Source organism: Cetorhinus maximus, chromosome 3 (genome assembly GCF_964194155.1).
Source record: "Cetorhinus maximus chromosome 3, sCetMax3.hap1.1, whole genome shotgun sequence".
Lineage (NCBI taxonomy): Eukaryota > Metazoa > Chordata > Chondrichthyes > Lamniformes > Cetorhinidae > Cetorhinus > Cetorhinus maximus.
This window is the reverse complement of record NC_135881.1, coordinates 108,627,495-108,654,101: the sequence shown is the minus strand read 5'-3', so window position 1 is coordinate 108,654,101 and position 26,607 is coordinate 108,627,495. Positions and strand designations below refer to the sequence as shown.

Here is a 26,607-nt window from a genome sequence, read left to right as displayed (position 1 = left end):
GGGAATATTGTTGGGACCTTTACTCTTCTTCAGATATATAAATTATCTTCCCAACAAGTTAAAAAAAACTGGGACTGTTTACAGATGACTGCATGCTTTACTTATTAGGGAAAATTCAAAATCATTCAATTCACTGAAAGATGATCTTCTGGAATTGCAAAAATGGCAGGATTAATGGGAGATGACATTCAAAAGGACCCACCAACAGATAGCTTTAAGTTCTGTAATCAAATTCTCCAACAGGTAGACACACAGCCATACCTGGGTTAAAAACAATCCTCAATGGGGATTACACATTCAGCAGGTAACATCCAAAGCAAACAGACTTCTTGGATTTCTGAGTAGGAACCTTTAGTGTTGCAACGAAAATATCAGAGCTATAGCTTACCAAACATTTGCTCTTCCAATCCTCGGCTATGCAAGTTATGTGTGGGTTCATATGGTGAGAGTTGTAACGAAGGTTAAAGCGATCCAAAGACATGCTGCAAGATTCTGCACAAATCTGTTTGGGAAATACACCAGTGTCACATCCTTGACCAAAGATTTGGAATGGGAATCGCTACAGCAAAGGAGAGAAAAAGTAGATTGACCATGTTCTGTAAAATATGGAATAGACTGGTAGAAATTGACAGAAACAAGTACCTGGTGCCCTCTGGCAATAACAAAACACAAGGTAGCCATCCACACAACCTACAAAGACCAGTTGTTCCCAAGACAGTGTAACAACAATCTTTCTTCCCAAGGACAATCCCACAATAGAACAAGCTGTCAAATGAAATAGTCACAGCCCGATCACTTGAAATCTTCAAGATCCATCGTTAGATTATTTCCAATTAAAAGTTTTCATTATCAAGTCTACATTTCAGCAGGTCATGCTTGGTTTAGCTAGCGCTAGCCATATAAATGGTGGAATACGGATACTAGTCTGTTATGCTGACACAGGAGAAGCAGAAACTGACAGAAAACTATTTGAGTTCAAATATGTGCTTGTTATGAATAAAGTAGCAACTCCTAAAAGATTTCTTTAAGGGAACTTCATTATTCTGACAAATTGAAGCCTTTAAATAATGTTTTATAAACATTTGACTTTTATCTAAGATACCACTGTATTATGAAAATAGCATTGTGGCAGTTAGCCTTAGAATTCATTCTGATATGCTACTCTTCCAGATGTACCCTTCACAAAATACTGACCATTCTTTTTTAAAATCATAAGAATACATGAGTCACTTTTTCTTATGTATAATTATTCTTAAGGCATCTTTACTTGGACGGCAGATGCACTATTTTTGGTCTGAAAGGTTGTGTTCTTATCATTCAGAATAGCATACTGGTTGTACATTATTCTGGCAAAATTTAATTATATTGCTGCAGTAATTGCGCTCCCAGATGTGCAGGTCATGAAAATATGCATTTAAAAGAAAGACAAGCAATTATATCACACTTTTTGCATCTGCAGGACATTGCAAACACTTCACAGTCAATGAATTACTTTTGAATGGTACTGTTATGGAGGTAAACACAGTAAACATAGTGCCATAAGCAACAAACGTAGACAAAACTTTATGGTAATAATTAAGGTATAAATGCTGGCTGTATTAATTTGAGTTATCGGTATAAAGCAATGAAAGTGAAGGATCCATATTTACATAGATTTGGTTCCTGAGGTATTATTTAATACCAATTTGATATGATTTAGTAGCTGATCTTGCTATATTGAGCTTTTCTTTAAACAGTAATTTGTGTCGTGAGATTGTTATTTGATCAAATCTAAAAGGTGTAGAAGCTTGTCAATATTTCCAACACTTCAACCAATTCAATGACCCTTCACTCCCTCTACGCTCAATTTTATTTCACATTGGTCGATCTTTTATGATCATAGAATGAAAATTGATTTTTCTCCTCATGGGAGTTTCTCCTTGTCATCAAATGTACTTTGTTTGTGCTAAGATGATACTTGATTAAAGTGACTTTTTTTTTAAAGCAGATATCTCTTCACTGCTGATCAATGTATGTTGTCCCTCAGTAAAGCTTTGTTGTCACACGAAATACAAAGGTGCTTTAAGTTATCAGTCTCTTTAATCAAATTGCTGTCTTTCTAATGCAGTCTTTACTTATAGTCTGGCTCCTTTGTTGAAACACTTCTAGAAAATAATTCAAAAAGGTGGGATTTTTTTAAACAATCAAACAGATGGGCACGTTGACATTACAGTTCCTTCTATCAGCCTCATGACCTACAGAGAACAGAAAGGGTTTGCAATGAAATAATGTTCAGGTGGGTATCTGATCACATAAAAAATATTATGTGCATTAATAGCACATTTCACTATGGCTAAATTTTTTTCAATGATGCGTTGAATATTGTGTGGTAGGAAGGATCTACTTTGGAAATCAAATTGGCTTTGAATATTAACACAGTTATGTTTATTGCAATATATGCAGCACTGATAGACTCAGGTTTTGAGTCCTGCCTAATTCACATTCTTATCTATATTGAGCACAAACTGCAACACTTCCCAATGGAAACAAAGAACGGTCAAAGAGGACAGTCATCCCAAGCAGATTGGCATTGATAGGGAATTAGAAATTAGCGAGGCACCTTCTTTCATTCATGGGAGAGAAGTCAGGTAGTTGCTCAAAAATGTTGACAAAAAGAAACGCTTATCCAGAGATACCTTCATAAAGAAGCCATAAAGTGTGGAATAATAGAATTGTTTCTTCCCAGCAAGAATACTGCCTCAAAGAATAAAATATTTTTTCTGTTCCTACATGAACTTTCCAGTGTGTGGTTCTGAACTTTTTTTCATTGTGGTCTACTTAAAATCTTTTCTATTCTAATATTCTATTAGAAATCTATTTCTAACTTGAGAAATATGCCGAAAACAATGTTTCCTGGTAATATATGATAGGGAATACATTTTAGAAAGTTAGAGTCATAGAGCCATAGAGGTCTAGAGCACAGAAAAAGGCTCTTCGGCCCATCGAATCTGCACCAGTCAAACAAGTACCTAACTTTTCTACTCCCATTTTCCAGCACTAGGCCCATAGCCTAAAGAACTAGGCCCATAGCCTATAGTTAAGATAACTTTCTCTGCTTGGCAATAAAAACAAGTGCATTTGTGTGTTTGTGCTACATAATGTTCTTGAGCTGTGGTTCATGTGCAGATTTATATTCACAGGCACCCTGATTTCTTACTACAGGCATGTACAAACTTCACTTAGCATAATTAATTAAAATCAAATCTCATGTCAAATTGCAACTTGATACAAACCTCTGTCTGCAACATGAACATTGCCCATATACAACTGGCACATCGGAGAAAGTAGGACCTGATTGAGGGAGGACAGTTTCTGCTACATTTTCTAATAGATTGTATTGCTTTTTTCCCCCATGCATTATTTGGCTTTGTTGTGTAATCTGTCATTTCTACATATTATTCTTTGCCCACCTCTGTCCTCTGCCTGTGCTAACACTTCATTATTCTGGTGGCTCCTAACATTTGAATTGCACCCTGCAAGCTGGATAGTTATTTCTTTGGTAGTTCTGAATGGGCTTAAAGGGAAAATCATGAAGGACCAACAAAAACAAATGCAACACCTTTTGTCTGTATTTTCCACTACCCTGCATTTGTAAATCCTCCCATGTGAAGCTAAACATATTAGAAGGGACTTGTGTTTACCTCATTTGCTTGATAGGGCAGGCTTCAACAGAATTGTAGCATCTGCTGCAGACAAGACCTGAGGGGGCTCCTCCCATAGAAGGAAGTTTTCATGTCACTGCAGTCTTTCATATGACCCCAGAGATATCTGTCACAGCAGGCAGTCTGCAGTGCACATATATCAAGCAAGTGACTAATGCTTTGCTTGTCAAGGAAAACAAGTATCAGACGAAAAGTGCACCACTTTCACTCAAATGCAGATGGGCACGTTGACATCACAGTTCCTTCTATCAGCCTCATGACCTACAGAGAACAGAAAGGGTTTGCAATGAAATAATGTTCAGGTGGGTATCTGATCACATAAAAAATATTATGTGCATTAATAGCCATTATCACAGATACATTTGTTATGCAGCAATCTACAGTGCGCACATGTGTGGAAAGAAAAGAAACACCGGGCAATGATTATTAGGACGCCAAGTTATCTTCTGCATCCATCACTTTGGGTCCACTAAGAAATGCCTTAACAACAGAGGAGTGCCTTGGGCTGGAACCATGAACATCAGTTTGCAGGCCCATGTCCATCAACTTCACATGCTTTTGGTACAATGTAAGTGTTCGCGCAAAAGGCCAATAATTGTTCCCAACTTAAGTTTGCACCAGGAAATCCATACAAAATTGAGGAGCACACTCACCTGTTCCTCTTTCCTGAGTTCAACAAACTTCATCCTTGTTTGCAGCCAGGTACAAAGGAGCTAGGTAACTCCAAGGACCCAGTTTTTTTCTTTTATTCATTCATGGGATGTGAGTGTTGCTGGTGTGGTTGTGATCCACCTTCTTGAACCGCTGCAGTCCATTTGGTGTAGATACACCCACAGTGCTGTTAGGGAGGAAGTTCCAGGTTTTTGACAGTGAAGGCATGGCGATATAGGTCCAAGTCAGAATGGTGCATGACTTGAAGAGGAACTTTCAGGTGGTAGTGTTCCCATGCATCTGCTGTCCTTAATTGTCCTTCTAAGTAATAGAGGTCATTGTTTTGGAAGGTGCTGTTAAAGGAGCCTTGGTGAGTTGCTGCCACTATATGTAGGTGGTGGAAGGAGTTGACGTTTAAGGTGATGGATGAGGTCCTGATCATGTAGGTTGCTTTGTCCTGAATAGTGTTGAGCTTCTTGAGTATTGTTGGAGCTACACTCATCCAGGCAAGTAAAGAGTAATCCATCACCCTCCTGACTTGTGCCTTGTGCATAGTGGATAGGCTCTGGACAGGGGGTCAGGGGGTGAGTTACTTGCTGCAGAATTCCCAACCTCTAACCTGCTTTTGTAGCCGCAGTATTCATTTGGTTGGTCCAGTTCAGCTTCTTGTCAATGATAATCCTCTTGATTTTGGTGGGGGATTCAGCAATGGTAATGCCATTGAATGTCAAGGGGAAATGATCGCATCCTCTCTTGTCAGAGATGATCATTGCCTGGCACTTGTACAGCATGAATGTTACTTGCCACTTATCAACCCAAGCCTGAACATTGTCAAGCCTTGCTGCATATCAACAAGAATTTCTTCAGTATCCAAGGACTCACGAATGATGCATCAGTGAACATCCTCACTTTCTGACCTTATGTTGGAGAGAAGGCTATTGATGAAGCAGATGAATGATTGGGCCTAGGACACTATCCTGAAGAAATGCTGCAGCAATGTCCTGGGGCTGAGGTGATTGTCCTCCAACAGCCATAACCAACATCTTTATGTTAGGTATGATTCCAGCCAGTGATTCCCGTTGACTTCAATCACTAGGGCTCCTCGGTACCACATTCGGTCAAATGCTGCCTTTATGTCAACGGCAGTCACATTCATCTGACCCCTGGAATTCTTGTGTCCACATTTGGACCAAGGCTGTAATGAGGCCAGGAGCTGAGTGTCCCTGGTGGAACCCAAACTGAGCATCGCTAAGCAGGTTGTTACTCAGTAAGTGCTGTTTGATTACACTCTCACGACACCTTCCATTACTTTCCTCATGATCAAGAGTAGATTGATGGGGCAATGATTGGCTGTATTGGATTTTTCCTGCTTTTTATGGACAGGACACACCTAGGAAAGTTTCCACAATGTCTGTTCAGTGCCAGTGTTGTAACTTTACTGGAACATCTTTGCTCAGGGTACAGCTAGTTCTGGATCATAAGTCTTCAGTGCTATTGCCGGAATGTGTTCAGAGATATAGTCTTTGCTGTATCCAGCGCCTTCAGTTGTTACCTTTCCTTCATTTTGCTGGTATCTTTGCTATCATTGGAAGATGGTGTTCAGTCTAATATTGGTTCATCCTTGATTGATGCAATTCCTGCTACAGAAGCTCAATTATTTACCATCAAAAGGAGCAGTGATGCGCACATGTCTCCACTGTGCTATTATGAAGAACTAATCCATGTTATGCCATCACCACAACTTCCTCATGAATGGTATATTTTCTAATTTTGTGTGTGCCAGTGGTATGAGCATGCACCCCAGGTGCTAAGGATGGATGGGCATGCAGTGGGGGGTACTTTCTGATCATGTAGTGGTAGGAGAGTGATAAGGGGGTGCAGCTGCAAAGCACAAGTCTCAGTAGACTTTCAAAAAAATGTTAAGAGAGACAGGCCAGCCCAGCCCTTATTGCCCTTTGGATAGTCAAGAGATGGGATCTCCTGATCCTGTCAAAAGTATTTGTTCCATTGTCTTTGCCATTAATTGTGAACTGATTTTCTGGGGCCTTTTGAAGTTCTTTTTCTGGTAATACTTCAAGGTTATTTTTACACTTCACTTGTATTACCATTTTATAAACTGCTATTCAAGGAAACATATGATAGTCAAATTGAAAAGCAGAATGCTGCGGATGCTGGAAATCTGAAATAAAAACAAAAATTCTGGAAAAATCTCAGCAGGTTAGGTAGCATCTGTGTCAGAGAGAGAGAGACAGAGTTAATGGGCTGAATTTTCCCAGAATTGCACTAAATGCGGTAGCGAGTGGGTAAAATGGAGTTCTACCCGCCGATGAAAATGGCAGGTTTTCACGCCAGATCGTCCCGAGCCCGCCTCATTATTTACTCATTCCCGCAAACACCCCGTTTCCATGGCAAGTGGGCTCTCATTCGCCCGCCCACCATCACCCCGCTGTTGCATCATGCTGGCTGCCATCTTTAAAAGGCAGCTGCCAGCAAAGCGCTCATCAGCACCAGGTCACCACTACTGCCCGGGAGACATGGCCAGTAAAAGAAAAATGACTGCAGCCCCCCGCTTCAACGATGGGTCCCTCGAGCTGGATGCCATGGAGTCCCGCCGGGATGTGCTCTACCCCCACTCTGGCCGCAGGATGTGCAGCAAAGTCACCAACCAGGCTTGGGAGGTGGTGGTAGCGGTGGTCAGTGCAAACGCCCTGCAGAGGAGGACAGCCACCCAGTGCCACAAAAGGGTGAATGATCTCCTCTGTTCCACCAGGGTAAGTCACTCTTTTCATCACTCCCATCTCACAAACTCACAAACCCATCACACATCCACGGGGCCCTCACTCAATGCCAGTGCAAGGGACATCACCATTCACTCTTTCACACACACCGCCATTGTCCTCATCCTGTCCATGGGACCACTCACTACCCACACAGGCCAGGCATACTTATCATCTGGCCCGGCAGGTGTCCTGATACACTTTCCCCATCTCTATCCATGCAGGACAAACTGGCACACAACAGGAGGGAAAGGTCACAGACAGGTGGAGGGATGCCGGAAATCAAAGTTTTGACATAATTCGAAAACATAGCCATTCAGCTGGTCGGCGATGACCGGGACCGGTCCTGTGCTGATGATGAGGTCGGTGCTGCTCTACCAAGTGAGGATCCAGCAGTGCTACATCCATCAGAAGACTATGCCAGGGTGATCCTGAGGCTACTCTAAAGCTAGGTCCCACCGAGGTGTGTGTCTCTGTGCTGGTGGAGGGTGTGGGTGAGCACTGGGACGGGACTTCTGGGAGGGTGCCTTCAAAGAGTGATGTGTCCTCTTTCACAAGCCACTGCCATGCACTAATTATCTCACCTTGTTTTCACAGGCACGTTTGCCAAACAGCCGACAGAGTCCATGACCCAGGGCCTCCAATCAAGCTCCGGAGAAACCTCTGAAGAGGAATCTGAAGGCACCCTCCCTGAAATCCCGTCACAGCGCTCACCCACACCCTCCACCATGAAGAGACACACACCACGGTGGGACCTAGCTTTAGAGTGCCTCGGGATCACAATCTGGTGAGCACATCGCACTTTCTGATCCACAGCACGCGGAGGCAGGGACTTACCAGGTCCCCGGCATTCAGAGGACTGCTGGAGGCCAGAATATTGCTGAGTCCAAGTCAGATGACGAGTCTCTGGACTCAGTCATGTCACAGTTGCTGGATCTGCAAAGGCAAGCTAGGGAACATCAGGAAGAGATGTCCACTGCACTCCTCAGATTGCAAGGCACAGTGGAGGACTCTGTCAGTCTTCAGGCCGAGGTCATTAGCACCGGCTTTGCAACGCACCAAAGTCAACATTGGCAGGATGGTGGCCACCATGGAGACCTGATCCAGGACGTCACTCCTGCATTGCTGCGTGGGATTAACTCCATCTCTGATGCCATAATTGGTCTCCAACAGTGTGTACGCAAGAGGTGCGCTGAGCAGCTCGATCTCACTCCAGCTACCTTTTCTGCTCACGGTGTCAGCCAGGGGCCCTCGGGCACTGATAGGGAGGAGGAGCAGCAGGAGTACACTTCGGGCCATCCACCCAGGTGACTCTGGGGGTGACCGGCCCATCCGAATCCCATCTTCCTGTGACCTCTGCAGCTCCAGCTTCACAGGTCGAGGAGGGTGCCCCTGCCACACAGCAGGACCCCAAAAGCAGGCCGAGGCCCTCCAAGTCTCGGCCTTCCAGAGGCGCCCGCCAAAGTCATCACAGTCAGCAGGCTGCCTCCACCTCTGCTGTGGATGTCCCGGGAGCACCAAGACGTAGTGGCAGGATTAGGAAAGTTAGATAAAAATAGTTGCACAGCCTGGGCCCAGGTGTTGATCGCTTCAACATGCTGTTCACTATTGTCAGTAAACTCCTGAGAACATCACCCTGCTTGTGGCTCCTTGTTCTGATGAGCAGTGTCCGTGTCACTCAAATGTGAAACCTTTCTGCACAAGATAAAGGTTGGTATCTCAGTCCAGGGCCTCTTCCCTGTGCTCTGTGCAGCCTTCAGACCACAGTGATGGTCCAGCCTCACACTCCCTGGAAATATCACTGATGCCTGCACCTCAGCAGTGCTTGTCATTGCTGCCTGAATGTGGTGGACAGGTGCCACAGAGTTCTCTCATTCTCTCTGGGTGCTCTCAGCACCTTTAAGGTGGGGCTGGCCCCCGTCACACCAATATCTGTGACCAGTGATGCTGTGCACCAGCTCCTGCAGGACTGAGGTGCTGAAGCTGGACACAACATCAGATGCATCTAAAGTTTCATGGTTGCATCTCTGAGATGGCCCTGATCATGGAGCGTAAGGGAGCTGCCCTCGGCCAGACAGAAGTCAGACATTCTCAGAGGCTATGTGAAGATCTATGGAGTGTCCTCACTGCATGTTTTTTTTAATTCATTCACAGGATGTGGGCTTCGATGGCTGGGCCAGCATTTATTGCCCAACCCTAGTTGCCCTTGAGAAGGTGGTGGTGAGCTGCCTTCTTGAACCACTGCAGTCCATGTGGTGTAGGTACACCCACAGTGCTGTTAGAGAGGGAGTTCCAGGACTTTGACCCAGCGACGGTGAAGAAACAGCGATATATTTCCAAGTCATGTTGGTGAGTTACTTGGAGGGGAACTTAGAGGTGGTGGTGTTCCCATCTATCTGCCGCCCTTGTCCTTCTAGGTGGTAGTGGTCGTGGGTTTAGAAGGTGCTGTCGGAGAAGCCTTGGTGAATTCCTGCAGTGTATCTTGTAGATGGTACACACTGCTGCTACTGTCTGTCAGTAGGGAGTGAATGTTTGTGAATGTGGAGCCAGTCAAGCGGGCTGCTTTGTCCTGGATGGTGTCAAGCTTCTTGAGTGTTGTGGGAGCTGCACTCATCCAGGCAAGTGGGGAGTATTCCATCACACTCCTGAATTGTGCCTTGTAGATGGTGGACAGGCTTTGGAGAGTCAGAATCATGCACATCACATGATTCCTAGCCTCTGACCTATTGTCATCATCCAATGTAATCAAGTGACTATTACCTCCACTGCATCTCCATGACAGGAGCATTTTCACAGAGGGTATTGGGGCTGCCATAAGCCAGAATGGAGTCAAACATTGACAACTGCGAAGTGAGGATGTGGTGCACCTCACTTCATGTTGTCAACATCCTCCACAAGTCTGGCAGCTATGAGGGCTTCCCAAGCTTGCTTGCCTCGTCTAGCCAGTGCGAGAGCCTCATCCCATCATCGTCACCACCGAGGACCCCCTCATCCTCATCACCGTCAGCATCCTCCTCATCAGAAAAGGCATGCAGCTCCTCCATCTCCTCTTCAGCCAGCTCCTCTCCCCGTTGCAGCACCAGTTTGTAAAGGGCGCAGCAGACGATGACAATGTGTGACACCCTCTGCAGACTGTATTGCAGGACTTGCACCAGACCAGTCCAGGTACCGGAACTGCGTCTTCAACATCCCAATGGTCTGCTCCACCAAGTTGCGAGCTGCTGCATGAGCCTCAGTATAGCGTCGCTCTGCTGCAGTCTGAGGCCACCGCACGGGTGTTATCAGCCACGGCTTCTGTGGGTAGCCCTTGTCCCCAACGAGCCAACCCTGCAGCCTCTGTGGACCCTAGAAGATTGCAGGGATCTGCAAGTGACTCAGGATGTAAGCGTCGAGCACGCTCCCTGGAAACCGTGTGCACATCTGCAGGGTGCGTTTCTGGTGGTCGCATACCAGCTATACGTTCAATGAGTGGAAGCCCTTGCGGTTGATGAAACCCACTGAGTGTAGCGATGGAGACCTGAGCACCACATGAGCACAGTCAATCGTACCCTGCGCCTGTGGGAATCCCGAGATCAGGGCGAATCCAATGGCCCTTGCATCCTGGCTGTCCCAGTCATGGGTGAAATGCACAAAGTTGGAGAAGATGGCATCCGTGACCTCATGGATGCATTTGTGGGTGGCAGATTGTGAAATCCCACAGAGGTCACCTGTGGAGCCCTGAAAGGAGCCACTGGCATAGAAATTGAACGCAGTGGTCACTTTCACAGCCACTGGCAGTGGATGCCCTCCATATCCCCTTGGTGCCAAGTCCTGCAGCAAGTGGCAGATTTGAGCCACCAGGTCCCCAGACATGCGCAGTCGTCAGCAACACTGGTTCTCAGTCATCTGCAGGAATGGCGGGTGGCATCCTGGGTGTCGCTAGGTGCCGACCAGCCACGGCTCAGTGTCGCTCCTGGGCAGCGTGTATGGGAGCTCCTGCTGCCCCTTCTTCATGAGGTTGCTGCTCCTACCTTTGCGCAGCCAGGAGCCTCAGTCGCTTTCTCCTCCGTCTTCTACTGCCCCTGTAGGCCATGAGACATATAGCTAGGTCACCAGAATCCATGATCCTGATGTGGTCCTCTTGCAGCATGAAAGAGAGAGAGAGAGAGACGTGGTTATCATGGCTGTATTAGCACCTTTCCTGGCCCTGTGTAACTAAGCATAATGCTTCCCAGAGAGTGCTGAACACCCCTTGGATGGGCAGAGGTGAGTGCGCTGCATGGCTGCCCTGTCAACCTGCGACATGGGGGACACTGGTCCAAATCAGGATACATAGATTGCAAGGTGCTGTGAGCGCCTTCAGCAGTGACTGCTGCATGGTCAGTGTTGGCGAGGAGATTGTGCAACCTGTGCAGCGTAACTGCTCCGTGGTCCAACAAAATGCCGGGGGAGTGGGGGCTGGTGCATGGGTGGGGGAGGGTGGGGGGTGGTGGGGTAAGGTATAGAGAACTTGGTGGCCCTTTGATGCCTCCATGTTGCTAGCAGACCTGTCTCCAAGCATGACTCAGACCTTCCTGTCACTTGCCATTTCAACACACCATCCTGCTCTCATGCCCACATGTCCACCCTTGGCCTGCTGCAATGTTCCAGTGAAGCACAGCACAAACTAAGGGAGCAGCACCTCATCTTCCGATTAGGCATTTTACAGCCTTCCGGACATAACATTGAGTCCAACAACTTCAGACGATGAATTGTCTTGTCTTTCCTCACCTTTTTTTTAATCCCCCTTTTTTCTACATTCATTTTTATTGTTTTTCCATTTTTATTTTTATTTTTATTCATTTATCCATGGTTTTATCCCCTTTTTTATCGCCCTTCTATCCCATTTTCTATCCTTTTTTATCCCCATCGCGGCCCCCTTGCCCCACCCCATCCCCTACAGGCCCATCTGTTACTTGTCCCATGATGTTCTTTCTCACAATGCTACACTTGTTCTGCTATTATCACATTATGCTTTTATGCCACTATTAGTATCTTTTTTAGCACTAACCACTACCACTAACACTCCCTTTGTCCTTTAGTTCATTACGTCCTTGTCAATCCCTCCATTATCCCAACCTGTCGCTGGCCTTCTATGCAGCTCCACCTGCACCACCCCCCTTAGCAGTATAAATTTCATCACATTTCCTTGAGCTCTGAAGAAGGGTCATACAGACTCGCAACATTAACTTTGTTTCTATCTCCACAGATGCTGCTAGACCTGCTGAGTTTTTCCAGCATTTTCTGTTTTTGTCCCAATCATATCACTCTGGCTGTGCCTGATCTGTCTCTGTTACAGAGACATGGTCAGTTTATACAGGTGTCCCTAATGCGTAGCCGCTTCCCTCGCTTACCCTGCCCCCACCTCCATTGCCTGTGTGCAGGATGTAGCACCAGGGCAGCATTTGACGGCTCCACCCTCCCCATCAGCAGTCACCTCTGGGGCTGGTCAGCACTTGCACCCAGAAACCCCTCCCCCACCCTCAGCAGTCACCTCCAAGGCTGGCCAGCATTTGCCCTTGGACACCCCCCCCACCACCTTCAGCAGTCACCTCCGGGGCCAAGCAGCATTTGCCCTTGACGCCCTTGAGGCCTGTGAACAACAGGTGAGCTGTGGAGAACACTGCTGCTCACTCACCTCAGTTGCCCCAAAGTGAAGACCGCCAAGTGCACGTCACCTGCGTGCTGTTGTGAAACACGTCAGCGTGTTGTCCCGCCGATGTGGACGGATGATACGGCGGGATTGCCCTTTAATAATATGCTGATATATTACAATTAGCTCCCCGCTGCCTGATGATGGGAAACGCGGCCTGCTGTTGGCGGGCTGAGCAGATGATCGCGACCTGCCTTCACGCCATAGTGAAACAGATCGTGCCATATTTTCCGCACACGCTATCAAGCCCGCCGCCAGCAGGCTGGGAAAATTCTGCCCAATGTTTTAGGGCAGTGACATTTCATCCGAACTGGGAAAAGTTCGAGATGTAATACGTGTTGAGCAAGGGGTGGTTGGGACAAAAACGAAGAGAGATTTGTGATAGAGTGGAAGGCAGTAGAGGCTGAATGACAGGAAAGTTAGCCCTCTCCTTGTCCAGTCTCTTCCTACCTACGTCTGTGACTCTTCTGATGCTCTCCACCACTTTAAAAGTTTCCAACTTCCTGGCCCTAATCACCTCCTCTTCACCAGTGAGGTCCAAACTCTCTACACCTCTGTGTCCCACCAGGACAATCTCAGAGCTCTTTGCTTCTTCCTGAAATGGAAGCCCAACCTTCCCCATTCACCACCACTCTCCTCCACCTGACTGCTCAACTTGTTTTCACTTTGGACACCTTCACCTTCAACTCCACTCATTTCCTTCAAATATAAGGTGTTGCTATGGGTACCCACATGGGTCACAGTTATGCCTGCCTTTTTGCAGGATATGTGGAGCATTTCTTGTTCTGGTCCTACTTGTGTCCCTCCCGCAACTCTTTTTCCAGTACATTGATGACTATGAAACATCGGTGCCATGTCCTGCTCTCAGCCTGATTGGAAAACTTCTTCAACTTTGCTTCCAATTTCCACCCTTCTCTCAGTTTCATTTAGATTCCATCTCTGACTCTTCCCTCCCCTTCCTTGACTTCTCTGTTTCTGACAATAGGCTATCAACTAATATTTATGAAAAGCCCACTGACTCCCACAGCTACCTCAACTACACTTCCACATACCCTACAACCTGTAATGATTCCATTCCATTCTCCAAGTTTCTCTGCCTCTGTTCCTTCTGTTCTGATGATGCAACCTTCCATGACTGTGCATCAAAGATGTCTTCTTTTTCCCTCAACCAAGGATTCACTGCTACTGAGGTTGACAGGATCCTCGACTGTGTCCACCATATTTCCCGCACTTCTGCTGCCACCCCACTTCCCTTCCCTCCTAGAACCATGCTGAGATCCGCTTGTCCCCACTTTCCTCACCACTAGCCTTTGTATTCAACTGATCATTTTCCACCTTTTCAACCACCTTCAGTGTGATGCCACCATGAAACACGTCTTTCCCCTCTCCTCCCCTTTCAGCATTTTGAAGGGACCTTTCTGATGCACTCCTCAGTCACCCCCAATACTCCATGCTCTTCCCGCGGCACCTTGCTATGCAAATACAGGAGATGTAACGCCTATCCTTTTACCTTCTCCCTCCTCACCTTCCAAGGCTCCAAATATTCCATCCAGGTCAAGCAGCGATTTACATGTACTTCTTTCAATCTAGTCTACTGTGCTCGCTTCAAACAATGTGCTCTGCTCTAAACTGGGGAGATCAAATGCAGACTGGGTGTTCACTTTGAAGAACACCTCCATTCTGTCTGCAAGCATGACCCTGAGTTTCCGGTGACCTGTCATTTTAATTCTTCACCTTGCACTCACTCTTACACCTCTGTCCTTGGCTGACTGCATTGTTCCAGTGAAGCTCAATGTAAGCTTCAGGAACAGCATCTTTCAATTAGGCACTTACAGCCTTCCAGACTCAACATCGAGTTCAACAATTTCAGACCATAAACTCTGTCCCCATCTTCTTTCTTTGTTTCATTTTTTTTCTTTCAGTTAGCCACACGCCTTCTCTAGGCACACCTTTTGTTTCTTTGTTTCTTTTCTCATCCCATCACCATTCCCTTTGGTCCTGGAAGACTTAACTCTTCCGTCATTCAATCTCTTCCATCTTTCGCCCAATCACAGATCTTCCTTAGGCCTTGTCGAACCCTGCCCTTGCTCAAAACTGATTACATTTCTAACTATTTCCAGTTCTGGTGTAAGATCACCAACCTGAAACACTGGCCGGAATTTTCCAGCACCTCACACTGGCGGGATCTTCTGGTCCTGCCAACGTGAATGGGGATTTCAACGGCTTGCCGCTTCCACGCTTCCCCCCACCCTGCTGGGAACTCACCATGGGGGCCTGGAAAATTCCGGCCATTAACTCTGCCCTGGACCTTCGCTCCTGGGTCAGAAATGCAGAGTCGGGACATTTCCCTGCTCTGCAAACCCGGCCCGGGAGAAAGCCCCCTGGAAGATTGTTTTCATGTTTCAGGGTGGTGGGGTTCCCTAGGAGTTGGGCCGGGTGACCCGGGAATGAATGCGGAGGATGCCATCAGAACTGGGAAAAGTTAGAAATATGAAAGGTTTTGAACAGGGGCAGGGTGAGACAAGGACGACGGAAGATCTGCAATAGGGTGAAAGACAGGAGAGATTGAATAACAGAAAAGTTCGTCCTCCAGGGACAAAGGCGGAAGGCCTGCCTTGATGCCCTGGCACCGTTTTTTAAAAACAGTTTTAAAAAAAATAGGAAAACATAAAACAGCCCTCCAGCCCCACCCCGCATACTCCCATGCCTATCCCACGCACACTCCCCATGCCCTATCCATAAAAACCCATGCCAATCTATGTCCCCCATCCACCCTCATGGCCACTCTTGCCCTCCATGCCAATCTCTGCCCCCCCACCTACCTCCCACAGCCCTTTATAGCCCCTTTGCCAACTTAGAGCCTACTCATGCCGACCCATGTTCCCCCACCCAACACCCTTTGCCCTTACACCTAGCATGCTAACTCACCCCATGCGCAGATCTCAGGACCCATGCAGAGATTTAAGAAAATTAAATTCCAAGTGTCTATTGCAGACTATATTTAAAAAAAACTCTCAGTCATAAAAACTCATTTACTGCATTTACATTCCTTTAACTGCATTATCCTATAGAACAGAAACATTTTATTCAATTGGATAATCCCTTATAAAAACAAGCACTGGAGTTCATAGTCCCACTTCAAAGAGGCCATAACCACTTGGAGCTGTTAATCAAACTGGGAAATTGCAGACACCCTACTGTGATAATACAGTTGTGAAATCAGTCATGTAGCACTGATCCAGTAATCGTAGCCCTCAGGCTTGTGTCATAAGTCAGAGTGAAATAACGAACAATCATTTTTTAACACTCCAGTTAGTTTTTTTCAAAGAGTTAAAGGGGAGTTTTAAATGACTTAGCAACTTTACAACACCCTTTCATAGTTCATCTTAACAATTTTGACAGTTATTTATAACAGCTCCAATGAACTTTACAGTTCCATTGAGATTATGCACTTTTCACGCACATTCATGCCTAATTTTAGTTTCCCAAAGGGCACCTGACCTCCTCCACAAGTGTCCCAGGACCATATCCAAAGGGGTACCTTCTCTCTCCAAAGGATGCCCTGGCTATCCAAATGAATCTACAAAGTTTAGACTAGCTCCTACCAGGTTGAATCTATGCACATCAGGTTTTACACTTACCTCATACCAAAATCATATATGAGTGGAGGCAGCTGCCTCTGTGAAATGCAAATGCGCAAAATGTGACCTGACCCCATTCCTGCCCCCATGATAATGGTAGTTCGTGTTCGTGTTCAGTGATGGGTCTTCCAAATTTCGGGTTTGTCCGCCATTTTCACAATGGCAGAGAGGACCTCCATTGTTGCGAAAATCTAGGCCTCTGTTTTTCTCTCTTTACACAGATGCTGCCTAATTAGGAATTTATTTTGCTCTCAGATAGTTCAAGGATAGGGAAAATTTCCATAGACATGAGAAGAAGTGAGTATGGCTTTGTTAAAGGAGAACTCCGTAGATCCTTGCCTATTCAAAGAGTGGAACACGCCGCAGTTACTTGTGCATGTCTAAGAAGCTATTGCTTCACTTCTGATGGTTCACCAAATAGATTATCATGGAACTTTGCTATATCCTGCAGGGAAACCTCCTCAATGGCTGGGAAAACTCTGACTCTATACCAGTGAGCATTTTTAAGTTTCCTGGGATGACATGTAGAAAATCAATTTGGTTGCATGTTAGGATGTTTTGATTAGTTCCCTGTTACTGGAATGTCTTCAGTGTATGGGAAAATTTATGGAATTAAGAAAAATAAACACAATGGGAGTACACTGTAATTTGGCCAGATGGTTGCAATTGGTTGCAAATGGAGTAGTGGCCCGTGTCATCTGCTTGAGCTCTTGCAGATGGCCCAGAGATTTGAGTTGGGTGTATAACTTCTAGTTACCAGCCTCTCCCTTCAGTTCTGGGCCCCTTTGTCCTGCAATTGTAAAGAAGATTGGTGAAGTGCTGATTGATTCATGAGTACAGCCAATGCTATGCAATTGTTCACTGTTCCTCTCAAAGTATAATTGAAAAATATGCAACATATAAATGGCAACTGGTGGAGTCATCACATCATGGAGGAACTTTCTTGAAATATGGAAGCTCGTGCATGTCTATGGGTTGCCTAGAGATACTGTTAACAAAAGGGGCCCTTTAGGATGTGAGTATGCAAATGGTTAAGCATCGATTTATAAATGTATTATAATACTGCAGTTCATATGTTTAAATCCATTCACTGCATACTGTTTGGGGCAAGTGGCACGCAGTAATATTTTCAGCCAACTCCCCCAAAATAGTCTATTTCCTGGTTCATAATGTTTAGAACTTACTAGAAGTCAGCCATAGGAGCAAGCCCACACTTCAACATTTAATTGAGCCCTGTGCATGTATAATCCAAGCATAGTAAGTCTGAAAATCTATATGCAATGGCAATTGTTATGACGTGGCAGATGATGTGTGCCAGGTGGATCAAATCCATGGGGGAAACTTGATCACGCAGTCACAACTGTTTTGCAATTTTTATTTTATTTCGAGATGCGTGCCTTGAATTGAGAAGTAATAAGACTACCGCAACTTCAGAGGTTTTTAGAAAACTAGATTAAACATTTAATAACAAAAGAAAAGATTTGAAGCACATACATAAGTCTACAAATCATGATTAGAATAACTCCTAAAACCCCTAATTAATCTGGCTCCTGGTTACACCTCTGTTAAGGCAACAATAAAAACAAATAGATTTAAACAGATCCAGGGAAAACACACAATACCCTGGACAGTGAGTTTCAAAGTGAGTTTTCTCAGCATTGGTTCCTGCAGACAGCAACTTGATGCACAAAGGCTGGAGGCTTTTCACACTTGTGTTGGATCTTAGAATGCCTTCTCCTCTTACACATAGCCTCATCTTCCTTATAAATGTTTCTCCCTTTTTAATGCAAATTCCATTGTTCCAATATGTCTTTGCAATTTTACTTTCTCATAATATAAATCTTTCATGGTACTAATTTTATAATTAACTTTGGGAAAAATAGCACACAATTTGGCTTAGCTTTTTCTGGATAGGTATAACATCTTCCCATCTCTTTGAAATTCAGACTAACCTAATTTATCTAAAAATGCAAATGTTCCTTACACCTCACATTCTAAAACTTCAGCCATGTTTACATATTTAGCATTTCAAACCTGTTGATAACTCAAAAACTCCATACCAACTGTCTCCAATTCAATTAAATACACACCCCCCAATGCACACACGCACAGAAACCAATCCAAATCCAACTATTAACCCTCTTTTACAATAAACCACAATAACATTAATAAAATTATTATATTTTCATGACATAACTCAGATCAAAACAATTTGAAAGCCAGAATATACTTAAAGCAGGATCTATTCAGTATGTACATACAACAATGATGTGCAGTTTAACATAGTAAATCTCATTGAGGTTTAACTTCCTGTATGCATGTTTATTGCATTGATTAACCCACTTCTATCTCTGCTCTTTTAAGTCAATTAATAACTCATTTAGCAGTTTAATGATTGCATTAAAATAAGGCAAACAAATTTAGTACATTTAAATCTATGCACTGAATAAGAATTATTTGATGAAACTTGGCAATTTGAATTTGAAATGTGACAGCCGGATTTTCTGACCCCATTGGCATCGGGCATCATGGCGGGCAGGGGCTGGGTGGATAATATGGTGAGAAGATGAAAGGGTTAACATATGAGGAACGTTTGAAGACTCTGGGTCTGTACTGGATGGAGTTTAGAAGGATGAGGGGGGATCTGATTGAAACTTACAGAATACTGAAAGGCCTGGATAGAGTGGACATGAGGAAGATGTTTCCATTAGTAGGATAGACTAGGACCCAAGGGCACAGCCTCAGAGTAAAGGGGAGACCTTTTAGAACAGAGGTGAGGAGAAACTTCTTTAGCCAGAGAGTGGTGAATCTATGGACTTCATTTCCACAGAAGGCTGTGGAGGCCAGGTCATTGAGTGTATTCAAGACCGAGATAGATAGGTTCTTGATTGGTAGGGGGATCAAAGGTTACGGGGAGAAGGCGGGAGAATGGGGTTGAGAAACTTATCAGCCATGGTTGAATGGCGGAGCAGACTCGATGGGCCGAATGGCCTAATTTCTGCTCCTATGTCTTATGGTCTAAGACCAAAAATCGGTTTTACCCCATCGTGAAACCAGTTTGTGACTGTCCGCTCCATCAGTCAATGGTGGGCCACATTTCTTGCTACTACATATCAGGAATATCACTTCTATACATTTGCATCTAATTATAAGCCCTGCTCACCCGAATCATCACCCCATGCTGGAACATCTAGGCACATGAGTGTGATTATACGCCAACGTGTTTCACAACTGTACATAAGCAACACATACCTAGCAACCTGAATTTCAAGGGGAACCCAGAGGTGAGTGCACACAACCTTGCACAGCGCTTGTGAGCATCACCTTTCAGACATTAAGGAAGAGGTGCCATGCATTTAGGGGGTGGCGGGGGACACAGGCAAGTCACTTTCTACGGCTGGCTTTCAGTGCAGTGCTGGCGTAAGGGCTCCAATGCAGATCCGGCAGGGGGGAATGGGGGATGTAAGGCAGCACAGACTGAAGGAAGTACACAAGCATGTGCCGGGGGTGGAGAGGGGGGGTGGGGGGGTGGAGTTGGGGGCTGCGTAGGAACGGGGGTGAGGGAAGCGGCCACAGACTTGGAAAAGCTTGTCAAAAGTGAGCATTCTTCTGCAGCTGAGATCGCTCAGCTGCAGCTCCATTGACATGCTTGGAGTCGGGCTTCTGAAGCTTTCCTGCCCACAAAAGGAGGAGCACGTTCCTCAAGATGAAGGGGCGGCAGGGCCTGCTATGCACACTGCTGAAGATCCACAGAGAGCAGTGGCTCATAGGCGCTTCACTAGACCCAGGGTCTTTAGACAGCGCCTGTCATTGCTGCAGCTGACTGAGAACCAGTGTCGCTGAAGACTAGGGAACTGGTCGGTTACAAATGACACCTGCAGGATTTGGTGACACAGGGACATGGAGGATATCCACTGCCAGTGACCGTGGCACTCAACTTTTATTCCAGTGGCTCCTTCCATGGTTCCACAGGTGACCCATGTGGGATCTCGCAAGCTTCCATGCACAAGTGTATCCAGAAGGTCACGAAGGAACTGAACTTTGTGCATTTTGCCTGGGATCAGGAAAGCCATGAAGCAAGAGTGCTGGGATTTGTGCAGGTCTCTGGTTTTCTACAGGTGCAGAGTGCCATTGACTGCACTTGCGTGGCGCTTAGATCTCTGTGGCAACAAGCAGTCAACTAGGTCAAAAGCAAGGGCTTTCACTCGCTGAATGTTCAGCTGGTATGCGACCAACACAAGCGTATCCTACTAGTCTGTGCACAATATCCAGGGACTGTCCATGACTCCTACATCCTTAGCAGGTCTTAGATCCCTGACATCTTCCAGAGTCCACAGAGGCTGCAGGCCTCTTGGGGGCAAGGGATACCCGCAGAGGACATGGCTGATGATGCACGTGCGGCGGCCTCAGACTGCAGCATGGTGACAGTATATTGAGGCTCATGCTGCGACCCGGATTTTGGTGGAGCAAACAATAGGTGTTTTGAAAATGAGGTTTCAGTGCCTCAACCGGTCCGGTGGAGCACTGCAATACAGTCCCCAGAGGGCATCGTGCATCCTCGCCGCTTGCTGTGCACTATACAACCTGGCGCTGCAATGGGGGGAGGACCTGGTGAGGAGGAGATGAAAGAGCTGCACATATCCTCTGATCAGGAGGACTTTGAAGGGGATGACAGTGATGAGGTCCTCGAATACAAGGATGCTGGTGGTGAGGCCATTGCACTGTCCTCCAGCAGTCCCCAAGGGCCAGAAACCTGGGAAGCCTGCTGTGGATCAGACAGTGCAATGTGCTCACCAGATTGTGATCCTGAGGCTACTCTAGAACTAGGTCCCACCGAGGTGTGTCTCTGCGCTGGTGGAGGGTGTGGATGAGCGCTGTGATGGCCCTTCAATGAGTGTGTCATCAGATTCTTCCTCCGAGGTGTCTTCAGGGCTTGAGTCGAGTCCTGGCTCGGGGACTCCCTCAACTGCTTCCCAGATGTGTCTGCAAAAGCAAGGAGAGATAATTAATGCATGGCAGGGGACTGCGGAACAGAGGAACTGACTCACAGCATTATTGTCTGATGGATGTTGCACTGCTGGATCCTCACTTGGTTGAGCACCGTCAACCTCACCGTCAGCACAGGAATGGTCCAGATCATCGCCAGCCAGCTGGTTGACTCTATTTTCAAATTTTGAGAGGACCTTGATTTCAGACATTCCTCCAACAGTCTGCGACCTCTCCGTTTTGTTGTGTGTCAGCTTGTCCTGCATGAAGGCAGATGGAGAGAGTATAAGCAGGACGCCTACCAGGTCAGACGAAAAGGATGCCTGGCATGTGTAGGTGGTGAGTGATGCCATGGATGGGATGTGGACATGATCCACAGGGCAAATAAAGGTGTGTGTGAGAGTGTGAATGGTGATGGTGCTTGAACTGGCAGTAAGTGAGATCCCTGTGGATGTGTGATGGGTTTGTGAGTTGGGAATATTAGGAAGAATGGTTTACCCTGGCAGAACGGAGATCATTCATCCTCTTTTGCCAGTGGGTGGCTGTCCGCTGACCATGCTGGATTGGTGACCTTGAATGCTGGTATTTGACCAGAGCGAATTTGGAGAGCTTCACAGCAGGCCTCCACTGTGTCCAGTAGGCGCCCAAGGGAGGCATTGCTAAATTTGAGGGCAGCATGTTTTCTTCCTTTGGCAGCCATGACTTTGTAGCAGCTTCCGATCCCTTAGAGAGTGCTAGCTCTGTGCACGGGCGCCCTTTAAATATGGTGCCAGGATTACTGACGTCCTGAGACGACTGGAGGGCGGGCAACTCAGAGGCCGCCCTGTTAACAATCTGGTGGTTTCCAGGGAATGCATTATTAATGAGGAAATGGGATGATACAGCGCAAAAAGCCGCCATTGAGGCCGCTGGGTAAAACCTTTTTCCCGCCCGCTACAACACTTTGTGCAAATCTGGGATGATTCTGCCCCACATTTGTGTTTAATTAGATTTGATTTACTTAAGTGTTTTTTGGTGCTGCATGACAGATCCGAGGTAGTTATACAATTTTCAGGCTTCCCTTCTAAATTTTATGAAGGAGAATAATGAAGGCAGCTAGTTGACCATTTATACCAACTCTTGGAGTTCAGGTTGCACTCCAGAAACCTCAGCGCAAAATCCAGACTAACACTTGAGTTCAATACTGAGGGAGCACAGCACTTTCAGTGATGCCACTTTTCAGATGAGACGTTAAACTAAGGCCCTGTCTGCACACTCAGGTCCATCTATAAGATCCCTATTTCAAGACGAGTAGGGAAGTTACCCCGAGTATCCTTGCCAATATTTATCCTAATCAACATCCCTAAAAAAGCAGATGATCTGGGATTTTGTTACGCGCAAAATGCAATAGATTTTAGTAATCCCAATGAGGCAATATTCAGAATTGAAATGATACATTAATAATTTTTATAGTTGCAATTATTAGGGTACTAGCTATCTTACTTCTCTCAAATATTTACATTTCTGCTCATGCGAGTTCTCATTTTCTCCTTTCACTCTAATCTAATGAATTGTTGGGTTTCTTCTGTTCACAGGAGATTTTGTAGACAGAAAATTGTGCAGAGAAGCTATCTATCCAGTCCCGGTTTTGTGTGAAGTACCTTGCCCAAGAGACTGTGTTCTTAGCAAATGGTCAGAGTGGTCATCTTGCTCGTATACCTGCTCTGGAAAGACCACTGAGGGTAAACAGATGCGTGCACGCTCAATTCTAGCACATGCAGCTGAAGGTAAGATTACCAATCAGTAAAACAGTACAGATTGCCTTTGTACTCTTTTAGTCGTCGTCTTATTGTGTCCACGGACAGTCTATACATGGCCCAGCCAGAACTGGACACATTTTTGCGCCTTGTTGTTGAATTCGGCAAGATCTGCAACAGTGCAGGGTTCCTCTAGCGATAGACATTGCAGGAGATGTTGCAAAGTCTGTGGCTCAGTTCCACATTCACAAGTTGTCGGGCAGGTTGTATATCCCCATTTGCTTAGTGACACCTTTGAATGACCTACATCAGTCCTAAGTCTGTTAAGGCACTTCCAGGTTGCAATTAGTGAAAAGAACAAAGAATTAGTAGCTTATGTGTAATTCAAACAATACCTAATGTCACCTTTGTATATTCCAACTGCTTGGTATCTTAATAAATTTTATTAATTTAGAGAATGAAGTGAATTGACTGAGGTACATTACTGACTATAATAAGGAACAGCTCTCCAGGGATTCATGTGATGAACAAATATATAGTTACTACTCTAATCGTGTACCTTAATGTTCAGTGTTATCCTAGGAATCCATCAAGTTATGCTTGTCAAGTCACCCGATTGTCTGTAAATGTATTGACACACATCAAATGATGATTGTCAAAGCAATGGTAGATGATCTTTCTCTGCTGTGTTATCTGTTATAAGCCTATGCTGTCCAGCAGGTGCTGATATACCACTTACTAGCAAATTTGTTCAATTACATTTACTGTCCAAAAGGTGCAGGGCATGTCAAGATTTAATGGGCTAAGTGTCATTGACCCCAGCTGTGTTTAATGCTTCATCAGCCATTGAATATTTTTAACAACTAATGTGGTACAGACAATTTAATTCCAGGTGAAGAACTGTTGCTATACTAACTACTATGAATTTTGTGAGCTATGCTGTGTATGCAGATTAAAGAAATATGTTTTACAAATAAAATAAAACCATTCCTTTATTTTGAATAAATAAACATTTCACAAAGATGATCCAATGCAACACTTTGGTTCTCCTGTCCCCACTGCCATTATCACTCTTCTGAATTTTCCTTCTAGACGATAGTCCCTTGGTGCTACACACCATACAAAACATAGATTGGTGTCTTGTCCCCGAGCTGTGCCTATTATACTTCATAACAACTCACCATTAGATATGTGAATGACTTGGGATTACTTTTCCATATGTAGATGTAGAGAACTCATTGGGGTGGATTCTCCCATGGCTTCGGAACTCCGACATTAGACCCAAATGGGGCTCCCGATCCTGCACTTGTAGACAATGAGATCGGTGGTGCAATCTTGCTGGAGGTGGCCACTTGATTGACCACCTCCGCACTCACCATCATATTACAGATGCCAGGTAGCTCCCCATGGCTGGAGGCCCAATCAGAGGACTGGCCACTTGCCTCTGCAGCTCCATTGGGAGAGGTGGCACTGCTGAGGTGGGTTGGGGTCCGTGAGGGTGGCTCAACATGGAGGCCCTCTTGCTGGCCATCACAAAAGGGCTGCACCGAAGACTCTGAAGTCAGTAGGGACATCGGGGTGGAGAGGAAACCCCCCAGCAGGATCGAGCACAATTGCAGTCTTTCATCCATACTGCCTCACCATTGGGTCTTGGAGCCAATGGTTTTGATGGCCCTCAACTTTCTACAGGGAAGTCTCCTCTAATGAACTGGCTATCACCTCACATGGCAAAGAACTACTCTGCCACTGGAAAAGTTCCAGCAATGCCACAAAATCGCCACACCCTAATTGGCTGCCCATCTGAATGGAGTGGGCAGCCAATCCTGTTACCAGGCCAACCTTGGGAAAGTTCCCTGACAGTGGGAACGTGATGGGGAGCCATTCAGCCACAGCAGCCCCCTATTTTCCCATCTCCCCTGCTTCCAACTCCATCCCCATGGGGCTGGGAAAATCCAACTCATTGTGTGGATAATTTATGAGTGCAAGTCAATGATCTACTCTCTATGTGCAGTCAATTTGTTTCTCCAGTTCTTATGCTTATAGCATTAAAAATCCATGAAACACCAGTCAATTATAGGTCATTAAATACAAAGATTTTACAAGCATAGATGTCTGGTGGTCAGCTATAAACCGCTCACTTTGGTTTCTTTATTTTTAAGTTATTTACTGCAGTGAAATCATTAACAACTTTTCACAAAAATAGCTAAAAAGACTTTTGAAATAAAAGTTTCACTCATATATTATATAAGAACACAAGAAATAGGAGCAGGAGAAGATAACACAACCCCGTCACGTCTGCTCCAACATCCGATATGATCATGCCTGACCTTGGGCTTCAACTCCACTTTCCCGCCTGCTCCTCATATCCCTTGGCTTCCTGAGAGACCAAAATTTGCCTATTCCAACCTTAAGGCCTGAATATTTTGGATGGTGGGGTTTCCCTACCTGCCACTGAAGAGTCGACAGGGAACACATCCCCACCGCCTCTGACTGCCCTGCAGCCATCTCACGCTAGAATGAGCATTGCTTGGCTGCAGGCGGGACTTCTGCCCCTCACTTGGGAGGAAGCCCTGCCCTGGAAAACTGCCGGCCAATCAGATTGGTCGGCAGCTGTCTAATCTCTGCAGTGACAGGAGCTGCAGTGGGCAAAAGAGGAAGTGCTTCTAAATGCCAGGCTTAAGTGCCAGGACTAGACAGCAGGGTAGGTTTTGGGTGTCCCAGTTCGGCGAGGGCAGGGAAGGCCTGGGGGGCTAGAGAGTGGGCATTTGGGGTTTCAGGAGAGGCTGGCGGGAGGGAGGTCCTTGTTGGGGGGCGGGGGTGTCACCTAAAGTCAGACAGGAGCTTCTGATGGAGGTGCCCCCCTTCCCATCTGAGATCAAGGCCCTTTCATATTTGGGCTTCCCCCAAGCCAGGTAAATCCTCCTGCCAGCATAAAAATTGAGACTGAATGGGAAATGGCCCTTATCTGGCCAATAATTGGCCACTTAAGGGCCTCAATTGGGGCAAGGGTGGACTTCCCATCTGAGGCCTTGCCCGCTCCAGCATAAAATTGCTGCAAGGTCGCTGCAGGAACCCAGAAGGACTCCTGTTCTTTCAATTTCATGTTTCTCCTGCCCACCTAATAACCTGCTGGTGGGGGAGCATGAAATTCAGGCCTAAATATATTCAATGAAGGAAAATCCACAACCCTCTGGAATAGAGAATTCCAAACATTCACAGCCCGTTGACTGAAGAAATTTCTCCTCATTTCAGTTCTAAATGATCAGCCTCTTATCCTGAAACTGTGCCTACTTGTTCTAGACTCTCTAGCCAAGGAAACAACCTCTCGGCATCTACCCTGTCAAGTCCCTTCATAATCTTGAATGAGATCACCTCTCTTCCTTCTAAACTTCAGAGAATAGAGACCCAATTTTCTCAGCCTCTCATCCAGAGACCAATCAAGTG

The 26,607-nt window shown here is 45.8% G+C and overlaps 1 protein-coding gene across 1 annotated transcript in view; it reads left to right on the top strand.

Moving 5' to 3' along the window:
* thsd7aa (thrombospondin, type I, domain containing 7Aa) overlaps positions 1–26,607 on the top strand; it is a 536,154-nt gene that overhangs the window by 348,625 nt on the left and 160,922 nt on the right. The window contains exon 7 of the mRNA XM_078538824.1: positions 23,002–23,193. Coding sequence (XP_078394950.1) covers positions 23,002–23,193 — 192 coding nt within the window. The remainder of the gene's footprint in view (positions 1–23,001; positions 23,194–26,607) is intronic.